The 13,768-nt window shown below is 42.0% G+C and overlaps 1 protein-coding gene across 7 annotated transcripts in view; it reads left to right on the top strand.

Annotated features, from left to right (window-relative positions):
- CELF2 (CUGBP Elav-like family member 2) overlaps window positions 1-9,832 on the top strand; it is a 525,035-nt gene extending 515,203 nt beyond the window's left edge. For all 7 annotated transcript variants that reach the window (XM_036842569.1, XM_036842572.1, XM_036842570.1 and 4 more), the window contains 3 exons: window positions 1,094-1,237; window positions 4,405-4,576; window positions 5,961-9,832. In XM_036842569.1, coding sequence (XP_036698464.1) covers window positions 1,094-1,237; window positions 4,405-4,532 — 272 coding nt within the window. In that variant the 3' untranslated portion in view covers window positions 4,533-4,576; window positions 5,961-9,832. The remainder of the gene's footprint in view (window positions 1-1,093; window positions 1,238-4,404; window positions 4,577-5,960) is intronic.
- The last annotated feature ends 3,936 nt before the right edge of the window (window positions 9,833-13,768 follow it).

The following is a 13,768-nucleotide window of genomic DNA, read 5'->3' as shown; positions in this document are numbered from 1 at the left end:
GGTTCCTCTCCTGTGAAAGTCAGTCAAGGTCCCGGGAACTTCGCCAGTTTTATGAGCTCCCTTCCCTCCCAGACACCATGCCCAGAACATCCTAGAGGCATCCAGCCCTGAGGCCTCCCCAGAACCATCTGGGGAAGGATCTGCAACTCCCCCAAGCACCCTCTGACCTGGAAAGCATTCTCGCCTGTGACATATTAGAAGGTGATTACCTGCTGTAATCATTGGGATTCCCTCCTTCCTGCTTCCTTTAAGCTGCGGCTAGTTCTTCTGCAGGTGGCTGGAGAGATGGGAGAATGAAATGGAAAGGAACTTAAGAGGGCTCTCCTGTCCGGTGTAGCTAAGATCGCCCCTACTCTGTCCTTGTTCCTTGTATTTCTGGAAGTGATGGTGAAGAGCGAAGAACCAGGCTTCGCTTAGTCTCTGACCAGCTTGTGCACCTCAGGCGCTCAATTTGCAAGGCTAATTCCCAGTGGTGTAATTCCGAGCACAGTTGTGAAACTCTAGCACCTACTTTTTCCTGCCTTGACTCATTGCCAGTCATTTCTAAGAAAGATGATTATTAGACTGTGTGTTAAGAGATCTGCCAAATCAGAACTGGATGGATAATTAGGTAAATGATTGAGAAATCCAAGCAGCATTACTGCTACATTCATTACTTCTAAATTGCTGCAATTTGCTTAGAATACACAGGACACTGTATCCAAGAGAGAATATATACTATGTACTATAAAACATGGCCACGTGGGGAAAACCCACGCCTGCATTCTCCTGCCCCACTCTACCCCTCGTCTGCCGCCTTCACGCCCAGGAAGACTGAAGATACGTGCTCACGCGCAGTAAGCAAATGTGACCCACAGATTATCGATGAAAAGGAAGCCATTCTTAACTGGTGTCTCTTTGGAAGTCAGGAAAATGTGAAGGACGACTCCTGTCCTAAAAGACATACCAGCACTGGACTTGTATCCATCTCTTTCCGTATGAGAGAAAGCCACGTGCTTAGCCCATCTGTTGTTAAAGCATTCCTAAGAAGAGGCTTTGGGAATTAAGAAGTGCAGAATACCTTACTCTGATTTTTTTTTTTTTCCCTCTTTAGGTCCAGAGGGTGCAAACCTCTTTATTTACCACCTTCCACAGGAGTTTGGAGACCAGGACATCCTGCAGATGTTCATGCCTTTTGGAAATGTTATCTCTGCTAAAGTCTTCATTGACAAACAGACCAATCTGAGCAAGTGCTTTGGTATGCAAAAGAAACCCAGCTAGAATACACAGTGCACTGCCAGTAAGGAGTCATGGGAAGGAAAACATAATGGCCAGTATTTTAGACGCCAGGATAGGGCCTTCAGTGTGTGTGGCGGTTCCAGGCTGTCTGGACCCATGTAAGCAGACTGGGCCAAGTCATCTCATCAAAAAGAGAGAAAAGACCTGGGAAAAAGGAAAGATCTGGGAAATTAAATGTCCATATAGTAGGTAATGCTCTATACTGTACTCAAGGGTTTTACTACCTATAACTAATCCCCTTCCATTGTTGACCAGCAGCAGTCTCTTCGGGCCCCCCAGTTTGAACCACAGGCTTCACTGGATGGAAGTAATTTACAGACTGTAGTGTAGTTGAGACTCCTGACACAGGATGCCACTGCAGACACTGCCGCAAACTCCATACCCTTCCAAGGTCCACTGGGACTCAGACCCTGTGGGTGTAGGCAGCACACTGTATTGGGGGCTTATTGTTCAGCATCTGGATGTACATAAAAACACACTAATCAACGCGCACTCCTTCACAGTAGGGGTGTGCTCAGGCCACGCCCAACATCGCAGCTCCGCGAGCCCAGGGGACGGTGGCTGGTTTAGCTCATGGTGACATGAAGTGCTGCGGTGTGCTGGGATGCTGGGATCTGCAGTGGCTGCCTGAGTGGGTGGAGAGCACGGGAGATGCAGGTGTTCTCAGAACACTGGACATCCCAGCTCCTCGGTGGCCCGAGCTGTCACGGTCTCCTTCGTCAGGCAGCCTGGACTCTGGCTCCCTGGGCCGTTTTTGCTCCCTGAGAGAGTATGGCAGGCTCACTGCACGCCCTAGTGTTTTACAGAGGAGGAGAACATTCATTATATCTAGTTCTTGTTTTATTTTTTGAACCCTTGTGTTCCCCAAAGTAGTTTAGAGGCTAGAATGTTCAGAGTATATATTTCTCACTTGGCAAGTTCTGGCCCAGTTTGAGATGTAACAAACATTTGCTTTAATCACTCCTCCGATTTAATGACTCACATTGGTCATAGGTGCTAAGAGTAGCACAAAACAAAACAAAGTAGAACAGATGTGGGCAGAGGAGAACAGATAGAAGTGTGCACGGTGAAAAGGAAAGCATCAAAGGAAAGGTGAGGACGGCTCTTGCAGAGGCACAAACTCTGCCTTGGCGCTCAGCTGACTGGCGATGGGCGGCCAGTCTAAGGAGAGTGCTCTGGCTTCTGAAACTCCACTTGCGTAACGTCCTTCTGATTTCTGTGCTGTCACCCAGGAAGGTCTGAAGCCACTGTTGTTGGGGGAATTTTAGCGTGTCAGCCATTTCAAGTCACTATTTTTATCCAAGTGGAAAGGCTGTTAGCCTGAACCCATTACAGGTGTATAAACGCCCTTGTAATGGTTCATGAGAGAGTGAAATGGAAAGTAAGTTGTTATATAGGGTGTGTGCACGTCTCAGTAAGAGCTCCCCATTGGGAGCATCCCTGAACAAGGCTTCGAGCCAGGCATTTACAGTCCTCATCGCTAAACAATGTCCTGAGCTTATTTGGAGATTAGAAAAAGGATTGTAGTTCATGGTTTGATTTTGAGAAAATATTTACTGTCTTGAAAAGAGATTCTATCAGCCCCCAAACTACTTAACCACTGTGTTCATAATAATGCATCAGACAATTGTATTTAGTGTTATGCACTATGTTTTCAGTTTTTATTAAAAAGCTGTAACATCCCATACGTAGGCGTCTCGGTCAGACAGCCTAACTTCTTGGGGTCCCAGGTTTGCTAGTCATAACATGGTACCCCATTCTTCATCCTAAGCTCTTGGCCAGGCTTTGTTATCCACTTTGCCCTTGACCCATTTCCATTCTTCAATCATCTTGCTACCTCTGGATAAGATCTAGGAGGAAAGGAGAAAATCAGCAAAAATCTTAGATTCAAGATCACATTTATTGGGAATTTAAATTTAATAAAAATTTAAACCACCATTTTGCATACAGGCAGCCTATGAGAAGCTATTCTGCTTATACTGTATGCCTATTTTTATCAGCTGAGAACTCTGCTAAAGGTATATTTATGTCCCTTTCTTCCTCCTCTAATTTGTAAAGGAATGTTCTCCTTGGCTTTATACTTTAATAGTAGATAGATAGATGGAGAACTTGGTATAAGACCTTCTGAACAGTGGATGGTCAGAGCTGAAATCCAATCAGTATAACTTCCTTTCAACAACAAAAGTAAGTAGGGACAATACTTTTGCACTAGCATTAACTAAAGAAACTTTTGCATGTAACCCCCACCCCCAGTGCTGAAACAAAACTATGTGGTCAGAATTCTGTTGCTGGGTTTTGGCAGAGCCTGGGTGGTCGTCAGAAGCGTCTGAGTGTTGGCACAGAGAAAGGTGGTGGGAAATATGTCAGGATGGCTGTGAAGCCCTGAGCTGTTTTAGACTGTGTATTCTCCAGGACAGCTGGGGATACAAGGTAGCAATTTCCATTCCGCTGAATTCACTGGAGCTTTGAAAATGGAAGTTGAGATAAGGAGAACGGCACAGCATTTCCCCTGGGCCCCTAGGTTCCTCTCAGTAACAGCTCCAAGTGGTAAAAATCAAGTAGAAATTTATTCGAGTTAACTCACCAACTAACTAACTGACCCCATCCTGTATACATGGAGAATTGGAATGGAAACAGTCAGGTTCTTGGGCAGCATACCGGTTATCCAGCCCTTCCCTTAATTATCCTGCTTCTAAACCTCGCCTGGTTGGGGCATGTGAGCCTCTGGGGGCCCTTGGAGACCTAGAATATTTATACCACTGCTTCTAGGAGCAGCACTCACTGATGTACTGGAGGCTCTTTCAGGATTCTAAGGGACTTGAAACACAAACAGGTTTGACTGAAATCAGTAAACAGACTAAATTGACTCAATGTTTGAGATTTTAGCTTTCTGCGGAGGGGTTTTGTTCTCCTGATAGCAAGTTACCGGTCCAGCCAGCTTCTCCACTGCTTCTCAGTGGATGTTTCCAGTGTGGCCCCTAAAACGTGACCTGCAGTCCGTGAACTGAGTAGAGCTGACCCGAGGCCGCAGGCTGGGCACGTGTCACTTTGCATCTGCAGCCGCGCTCCTTTGCTCCCCTGCCTCTCCATCTTGATTCCCGCCCTCCTTCCGCTTGTGTCTTCCAGGTTTTGTTAGCTACGACAATCCCGTGTCTGCGCAAGCTGCTATCCAGGCTATGAATGGCTTTCAGATTGGCATGAAACGCTTGAAGGTCCAGCTGAAGCGCTCCAAAAACGACAGCAAACCTTACTGATCCTAACCCCAGAGGCTCCCTGCTCTTATTTTAGCTTTCTTAGGGTAAGTCCCACGAGCCAGCCTGGGCTCAACAGGAAAGGCAGAGGAGGACCACATTGCCAACTTTTACCAAGAGAGACGGTTATTTTTACAATAAGGCCTCCATTACCCCCTCCCGGCCCCCTACCCAGTTCGCCATAAACTCGGCTACCTTGTTTCTATCGAGTAAACTCCTCCTCCACTTGTGCCACTGTATTCTCCTTTGTTTTGCAATTTGAATCTCCTTTTACCTTTTTTGTTTTTTGTTTTTTGCTTTTTTAAAGAAAAACACATACACAATAAATGACATCTTAAGAACTTAAAAGGCAAACAAAGGCTAACGTGCAATTCTAACTCTGAGACCCACCCCCTTCTCCCCCTCCCCCACCCCGTGCCCCAGAGCACTGCCTGGAGAATTCGCCCCTCCTGCCCGCGCCCACGCCCACCCCCGCAGAGGGGCGCCAGCTGTTCATAGAGGGTAAGGCGGTGGCCTAGCGCGAGAGAAAAGCCAGGAGAAGCACTTAAAAACAATACAAAATGTCTTTCCACTACATTTGGTTTGTTTTAATAAGTAGCATTTTATTTTAGGGTTCAAAGAAACATGACATTTATTGGTCAGATTATTACACTGGTTGTCTATTTTGTTATTGTTTTATTTTAGTTTTTAGAAAGGATTAATGTAAAAAAAGATTTAGAGATCTGTTTCTTAAAGCTACAGGGTTTAAAAATTAAAAATGAGTGAAAATACTTGATGTTTCTTGAAAGATAAATTTAATAATAAATAAGTAATACATAAATACTACATAAAAAGAAAGCCACAGGCCTGTAAATTTTATTTGTAAAAAAAGCATTTCTATTTTTGTACAAAATTTTTACTGCCTCAGAAATAATGGAAGTTATTTATTGCCTATTGTTAACTTATTGGGTACCTAAAGAGCAGCTCTCTGTGCTAGCCAGATCCTTCTGAAGTAGTCTCTAGAGGAATCGTTCTAGGAATGGGCTTGTTTTCACCGTTGAACCCTAGGCCTCAAGTCCATGCTTTATCCTCTCGGTGTCTGTATCTGTCTGATGATTTTGTTCGTAACTGCCATTATTTAGTTTACAGTTCAGTCGTCTGACTTTCCCCATCTGTTACATTCGTTGAAACTGGACCCTCTCCCCCCCATCCCTTGCCAGCCCCTCACCCCAAAACACCCAGAATCCATCCCCTCTCCCTCTCCGGATGGATTCTCTTGGGTTCCTTTGTGCTGTGGATAAAGAGTGTAAGAAATGCAAATTACGTGGATGGCTCGTAGACTCCCTAATTACCTAAGATTTGCATTAGTTTTTCTCCTGCACCCTGAAGAGTGATTTTGTTGCTGCTGCGTAGATTCTGTGTAACTTTTTACTCTCCCTGTTTTCTCCCTAGACATCTTCATGCCCGTTAGTTCACCGTTTGCCTAGCATGTCCCTGTGGCGTCTCAAAAAAAAGTTTCATCGTCCCGTCATTGTTTCTGATGTCTTTCTGACCTCACATCATATTTGGTTCTCCTACTGACCTTTGATCTAGTTTGACCTTTGAAATTTGCATGTGACCTCATCTAGCTATGAATTCTGGGAAGTCAATGTGAAAAACATTGCTGCATTCATGCAAGACTGAAATTTATTATTACACAAATTAATAATAGGAAAAAACCTGTGGCAAAAATGTTTTTTTTTTTTTTTTTTTTTTTTTTCATAAAACAGACTTGAAAGTATTATACAGGGATTGGCATTCTTCCCGGTCACTGGTAACAATAGCAATATGTGTCCAGGGACACAGAATGTTGGTTTCTAACAGACTACTTCCAAAAACAGTTTGAGAAAAAAACTGTCTGATTTTAAGTCTCTAGAGGTCTGTAATAGTTTTTACATTTTTCAGGCAGTGTAAAGTTTTTTGATAAGGCCATTTTAGGTGGCTCACTTTCTCATTAAGATATATATATAGAACCACTTTTTGTAGATTAGTATAAGAAAAATATTTACCCTGTTTTGGGGCAAATGCTACCTATTTGTGTCACCTTTTGCTGAACTGACTCACAGTTAGACAATCCATGGTTTAATGCACATGAAATTACCTATATTTTATACTGTTTCAATGTACAGGAGAAAGGTTACTGTAAACTGTGTTACGTTGGTGCTTCTGTGAATTAAGTTGTGGTTTCATCATGAGTCTTATGGTCTTAATGTTCTTTGTTGATAAGACAAGTTTAGAATTGGTTTACTTAAAACAAAAAAGAATTTCAAAAAAAAGTTGTTTGCTTACAAAAAATTTCATGTGAGGGAAAAAAGAAAACCTATTCCAGAGTAAGTTTTGTGTTGGCTTGTAAAAGCATTGATGTCATTTTTTTTTTTTTTTTGTGGACTATTTAGATGTGTTTGTGTTCAGCAAAATGTGATTTTTTTTTTCTTTTAAAGAAAAAAAGTGAAAATATATAGTGCCAAATTCCAAAGGTACTTCCTTCCTAGAGCTTCAGTGTGTTTCTTGTGAGAAGTAATTTGATAACATGGGTATTTTATTATGTGTTTTGTATAAATCCCTAATATTTAAAAAACAAAAAACAACAAAAAAAAGAGGTTAAAAAGTTTGTTAACTTGCTATCCTGTGGTCTTGTTGCCTGAAATTGTTATTGTTTGTTATTTCTCTATGATGTTTTTTGTAAGACATTGTATAAGTGCCCATGTCTCACTTTTTTAACCACTCTGCACATCAATGCTGTGACGGCAACCTCACAATGTATTTTCTTCATGATATATGGAAACCTCTAAGGTGAGAAAGTTTTGAACTTTTAACCCTTTCTACCCAGCGCTATCTGGAATGTTAACTTTTTATGCTGTCATCATTTTCGTTTGTTTTGGGGTGTTTCTAATTTGGATTTTTTTTTCTGCATATATCTTTGAGTTGTTTCTGTCTTTACTACTATTATCCTTTGGTTGAGAGCCAAAAGGAAGGAAAAAAATACACTTTAAAAAGAGTTTACTGGATAAACCTTCTGAGGGGAACAGTAGATAGTCAAGCACCTAAATAAACCTTAAATTCAATATGCTTTTGAGATCAGGTTAGCGGTATGTTCCAGTTTAGAATAATTTCATATACCTTCCAGTTAAACGGCTTTGTGATGATGGGGTAGTCTTTTGAGGGATTATTGGTTTTGTTTCTTACATATTCCCAAATTAATGTTTCTTATCAGCCATTGTGCAGTGGATACCTCTGAATAAGCAAGGTGTCTGGAGTTAGAAGTTGACAGTCCTTTTCCCTGCCTTTTTGTTTCTTTTGAATTGAATGCATCTAAAGGGGACTGACCATCAAAGGCAAACTCAGTTCTTCATCACAGTTACTGACCAAATACCTAGCACCCGTTCCTGCTGCCACTTTCTAAAGCGCCATATTTCTTTCAAGTTCACTTCATGTGAGCAGGTCTCTTGCTGTCCTGACAGACAAACCCCAAAGTCATCCCCACAGTCCCAAAACACACTCCTGCCTTTCTGGAAGCTTCTTTGTCTCTCTAATGGAGTTCAGAAACTGCTGGCTCCATTTCCTTCCTCCTTTTCCCGCTCACCACCCTGTTTGGTTTAATATTGTGTGTGGATGCGATAGCCCTGGGATGGAAAGGACTAGCCTCTAATGATGCAAAAAAAAAAAAAAAGTTTCCTTCTTATAGCACATGCACTTACAATGAAATGATCTGTATTATCCTCACACGTGTTTACTACTGCTGGGGCCTTCCTTCATCCTTCGAGGGCTATTTTGTACTTCCTGCAGCAAGCAGCTGAATAACAGAGGTTATCGCACTTGTCTGTCTCTCGTGTAGATGATAATATGGTGGTACACAGATACGTCCATAAGAACATAAGACAACACCATTTGAACTTCCTAGACTGTCTCATTCAGAACCTCTTATCAAGTATACATAAATCTTCTTAAACCATTTTTTCCCATTTCTTCACTGAAGCCAGAAGCGCTCCAGTGCCCTCCTCCCGCTGCCTGCATCTCCCCCAGAGGAGCTGAATGCACTTGACAAGAGGCTCAGGGTGGGCACTTAGAGCTGAGTGTTTATTCTGCAGGCAACCAAGACTGTACTGTTACAGGGAAAGTCCTTTTTTTTGGGGGGGGGGGGGGACATGTTTCATTGCTAAAAAGATAACCCTCCTCAAAGACAAGTTGTCCTTTTCTTCACTTTCTCTTTTAATATCAAAAGGAAAAAGCTGCAAGGGTGCGAAGGGCCTGTGCCAGAAGAAAAAACAAACACACAGGGAAACTGCTTTTTTTAAAATCAAGTGTAGACAATAGTCATTTTTAAACTAAATTAGAGAATTGCGATCAAATGGCAGTCCTCAAAGGCGTAACAAGTTCATCTTTCTTTCACCATAGGGGTTATAGTTCTTTGGCTTGTGCTACTCTGGACTCATTTTACTGTTTCTGTTTTTATTATCTTAAGTAAGTGCTAATTAACAAGAAGAAATAAAATTTTAAAAAAACCTGTAGTTTCATTACCTTTTTGAATAATGTCATACAAAAAAATGTATTTGTGTTTTTTTGTGCTGTGAGAATTGTTGTTTGTAGATTAATAATATCATTTTGTTTAGAATTACAAAATAGTTTTTAAATATTGTCTGAGAAAAGCCAAAGTTAATGCAACCTAGTGGAAAACTGTAAGACCATTTGAGTATTGTTTATGTTTTATTGATGCATTTGGATTTTGTTGTTTGATGGAATTTGAGCCAAAAAAAAATACGCAGGCTTTCCTATTTCTACAACTGATTGTACTTACGCATTTTGTACCAGTGGAACTTTTTATACTGGAGATTAAAAAAAAAATGGAAATTTTTGTGGCTTACTCTAGTGGGCCCCCTGACAATGACTGATTTCAAGTTTGATTTCTGGTTGATAGAAAGAAAGTTGCTTTTCTTTTGAGAATTAAAAACTTTGGCTTGATTTCTTTTTTCCCTTTGCTTATATCTAGCATTAGAATTTTGTCTTAAAATACAGCGGTAAGTTTCACTTTTTATTCTGTATTGTGCAGTTACACAATAAGGTAATTAGATTTAGAAGTACTCAGTCACTTTAAGTGGATAAATGTATTAGTTAAAACTTTAGGGGTTTGCTTTTTTGCTGTTTAGATCAAAGTTTTGTCTGATTCTTCTGTCCTCATTGTGAACATAACCGTGTAGTTGAAACAGTCAAACTTATTTTTGTAACGTATGTTATTGTGTGATGCAGTTTTTTGCTTCTGTCTCCAATATTAAACCATTTTCCTAATACTTGTTTCTCTCTCTGAGTGTTGTATTGTTGGTAGTCATTATATGTTGGTGATACATCTACACACCTCACTGTTTCACGTATGTTTTTTTTCTATATGTCGTGTAATAAGATACAGTCGATTCCACCTAAGTGAATATCTGATTTGGGGAAGGGGGAAACTACACACCAGCCACCTCTAATTTATGTACAACAGCCTATTTTAACCACTGCTTCCAAGATTTATACTTATTTCTATGGTCCACCTACAGAGTTGGATTTGCCAAGACCTTATCCGGTCTTCTCACCACACTGGTATATTTCACTTTCTCTCTGCCCCTCTCTCCCCTTCCCTTGGGTATATGTATGCAGTTCTTAACATTCATTAAAAATGGCTCTGCTTTGCTGCATAACCTTCAGAAGAGAAGCAGCAGAGCGAGCTGGGGTTTCTTCTGCCTACCCATGAGTCCAAAGGCATATCATTCATTACCATCAAACTCTTCTCAGAAACCAGTCACATTTTTTAAAAGAAAGAGGTGAGCTCTCAAGGGAAGAAAAAATAAACTTACTTACCTGGTGAATAGATGTGAAAGGCGTTAAATTTAAATCTATGCGTTGCCATCAATCAATAGATATGTATAGAAAAGTAATTTAAATTATTTATTTTTAGAGCTAACTGAATCCAGGAGCAGCTTTAATTATTAAAACTAATGGAAGAGAAAAGAAATACTCGCAAGGGCTCAAATGGAAGCTCTACTCAGTCCGGTGGGATGGGAGGGGGAAGAGGTAAAGTTTCTCATGCCCAAGTCTTCATAATATATCATCCATTTCCCAATGAAAGCCAGGAAGGCCATAGGCACCCACACACTCCTTCCTGAATGAGTGCACGTTTTGTAAAAAGCCTTGTCCCCCACGATCGCCCCAACCCCAGCTAGCAAAGAGAGGAGTAGAGAAGAAAACCATTCCTTGTAGCCCTCGAGAGCTGACGCCGCAGGCCCTCCTCCCTCTCCGCCCGTCTCTCGTGCTCAGGAACCTGACTGCTCCAAGTGCCCTTACGAGATTCCACTGACGTCCGCTCCCTGTCTCACCTCTCCCTCCAACTCTGCAGACGCACAGCTCTGTCCAACTCCGGCCACCCGGCACCGGCAGCCTGCCTCTGGCCGCCAATGAGATTTTCCCTGCAGGTGCTCAGGCTCCTCACCCTCCGGTTTCGGCAGCCCCTCTGACCCCTAGACTGTCTTTTCCAGTCGGCTCAACGACAGAGGGGCCGGGTGAGGCGGAGGGAAGGAGGCTCTTTCCCCCATAGGCCGAACACCTCAGTGAAGTAACTTCCACCAGCTCTAAACCTGCACAGATGAGAGCTGACTTCCTGCCAATACTTCTGCTTTAAATCTCATCAGAGCCTTCATCAGTTTGCCTCTGAAAACCCACGGCTTACATTAGTGGGAAAAGACGGCTATGGGTGTGATTTCTTTTTCTTTCTTGTTATGTTATTATTTGGGGGGGGGGGTGGAGGGTGTGAGGGAGGGGAGAAGAGGGTAAAGAGGGTGATCGATTCTTTCCAAGATGCAAGTGTTCACTTTTTGAATATTTAAGTCATGTAAGTATATAGGTACACCATTTGACCAAGGCAAAATACTCATGCTAAGCAAAAGAGGGGACAGACAAAGCCAGATTTTTTTGTTGTTTTGGAAAAACAACACAATAATTCTCCAAAGACGGGGACAAAAATGCTAGTTCCCTTAAGCACTTAAGACTGTAAAGTTTGTCCCTGCCTAAATTCACACTTACCCTTTTGATTCTGTAAAACACCACTGCAGTGTCAGCAAGGTGTATCTTGCCATACATGGACCACCTTGGGAAATGACAGACCTGTCAACGTTTACCTTGCTGATGGAAGCCACATATCTGCACAGCCCACAGCAGTTACGAGCAATCTCGGGCTGGCACTCTTAGCTGGCAGGCTAGGAAACACAGTGAACATTAATGTACTGTGAATCGTTCCTGATAAGTGAATAAAAACATTGTGACCAAACAATCAGCTTATTCACTTATCAGGAATCGACTGTTCTGCTAATTCACTGTTTTTGTTTTTCATCTCTGTTGTAGTTCACTATTTCTGCTGTGTTCTGTTTTCTCCTCTCATGCTTGGGCAAAATCACTGGGAATATTATCTTCATGTGACCATGAAACGTTTATATCGAGTGAAAATGATATCTTAACAAAATCTATGCACTTGCTATCAGGAACACAATACTGGATGTGTCTTATATATATTGAACTATATAGTACTCGATTTCTTAAATAAAGCTTAAGAAAGGATTCTTGTGTGTAAAGTTAATGTGATTATTTTTCAAAGCAGTGTTTCTAAGGAGTATTTTTGTTCTTTTCTGTCTTGAGTGATACAGGTTATTTTTCATTAAAATTATGATCACTGGCTTTATGACTTAATATTCAATAAATTGACTTTGGAAACAAAATGGAGTGGGGGGAAGTTCTTCCTGGTGCATTTTAGCAAGAGTCATCTGGAAAATCATGCCCTTACTGGTGGCCCTGGCAAATCTCTACCCAGGCGCTGAGGGCGGCAGAAGAGAGCAGTCACTTCGCCGCCAAAAGACACCTGGAAAGCGTCCAGAATCTGCCCTAACCTAGAAAACCCAACTGCCTTTCTAAATGTGATCGATCTCTTTAGGCTCAGAAGAAAGGGGATGAAAAAGAAAGGCAGATCCAAGAATAATGCTGGTCTGCACCGAAGTTTTTCCAAAATGAGATGACACTAGAACCATACCCTGCTGGAGAGCAATGGCGGGTCGATTCAGGACTGCAAAATGAGAGAAAGCAAGAGAAGGGGTTTGATCACTCAGGATGAGAAGGGTAAAATTTCAAAGCTATAGAGGAGAGACATCCTGTAACAGTTGCAAAGCTTATATGGGAGGCCTGCTGCTTGGTCCTTTGAAGGAAAATTTTTGAAATTTTTCCTACAGGCCGTAAGTCTGAACAGAATGGCATTTCCTGTTGGATTTTTTTGCTTTGAGGTTTTATGTTAGATTTGTTTTTCTTGCTTGATGTTTGATTTGAAGAAAAAGTCGTAAACTTCTACTTGCAAAATGGCACAGGCATCCTAATCCTTTATAAAACAAATCTTAGTCATCCCTGATAGCGAGGGACAGAGAGAGACGGTTAATGAAAATCCCCAGATAATCCAAAATTCTTCGTCCAGTCTCTGCCTCCTCCCACCCCAAACCTCCTACTCATATATTTGTCAGCAAACCAAAAACTTCTAGTGAAAGTGAGAGATAAGAGAAATAACCAAGGGTAGCAAAATGAAAGGGTCGAGATAGACGTGCTCACTGGAGCCCATGCAGTTTGAGGTTGGAGTAGAGGTTCTGTTTTTTAAAAAAGGTTAAAACCACTGGTGTACATGAACTGGGCTCGGGTGCTGAAGAGTTGGTGGCCTTCCCTTGAGCATCAGTCACACTGCTAGAAAGAATCCTCTCTGTGAAAAAGGACACATCTGAGGCAATAATGGGAAGAAGAGCTCTGAGCCTCAGGGAACAAAGGATGAACACCAACATATTCCGCTCTCAGGTCTGCAGCCCCGATTCCATCGTCCCCCACTCCGGAACTCACCAGCCAGGAGCTGCGTGCTCGGAGACCAGCTCAGAGCCACAGCTTGAGGGGATGAGGGTCTGTCAGGCGGGAGCTGCTTTAGGGGGAATGCACCATTTCTTTGAACCTTTCCCTACTGGCAGCAAAGCTGCCTGGCGCCAACTTCTGCCTGCCCACATCTGAAGGATGTTTTTAAAAATAAAAAATATATAAATATGTATATTACATACAAAAATATAAAAGACATAGTATGTGTTCTGCAACTGGTCAAAGCCCCAAATAAAAATCCCCAGCTTTGAGACGCTAGCTGACCCCTCAATCGCGAAGCTGGTGTTAAAGGTAGGGAAAGC

This window comes from Balaenoptera musculus, chromosome 2 (assembly GCF_009873245.2).
Source record: "Balaenoptera musculus isolate JJ_BM4_2016_0621 chromosome 2, mBalMus1.pri.v3, whole genome shotgun sequence".
NCBI classification, from domain to species: domain Eukaryota; kingdom Metazoa; phylum Chordata; class Mammalia; order Artiodactyla; family Balaenopteridae; genus Balaenoptera; species Balaenoptera musculus.
The sequence above is the reverse complement of the archived record's forward strand: the minus strand, read 5'-3'. Positions and strand labels throughout refer to the sequence as shown.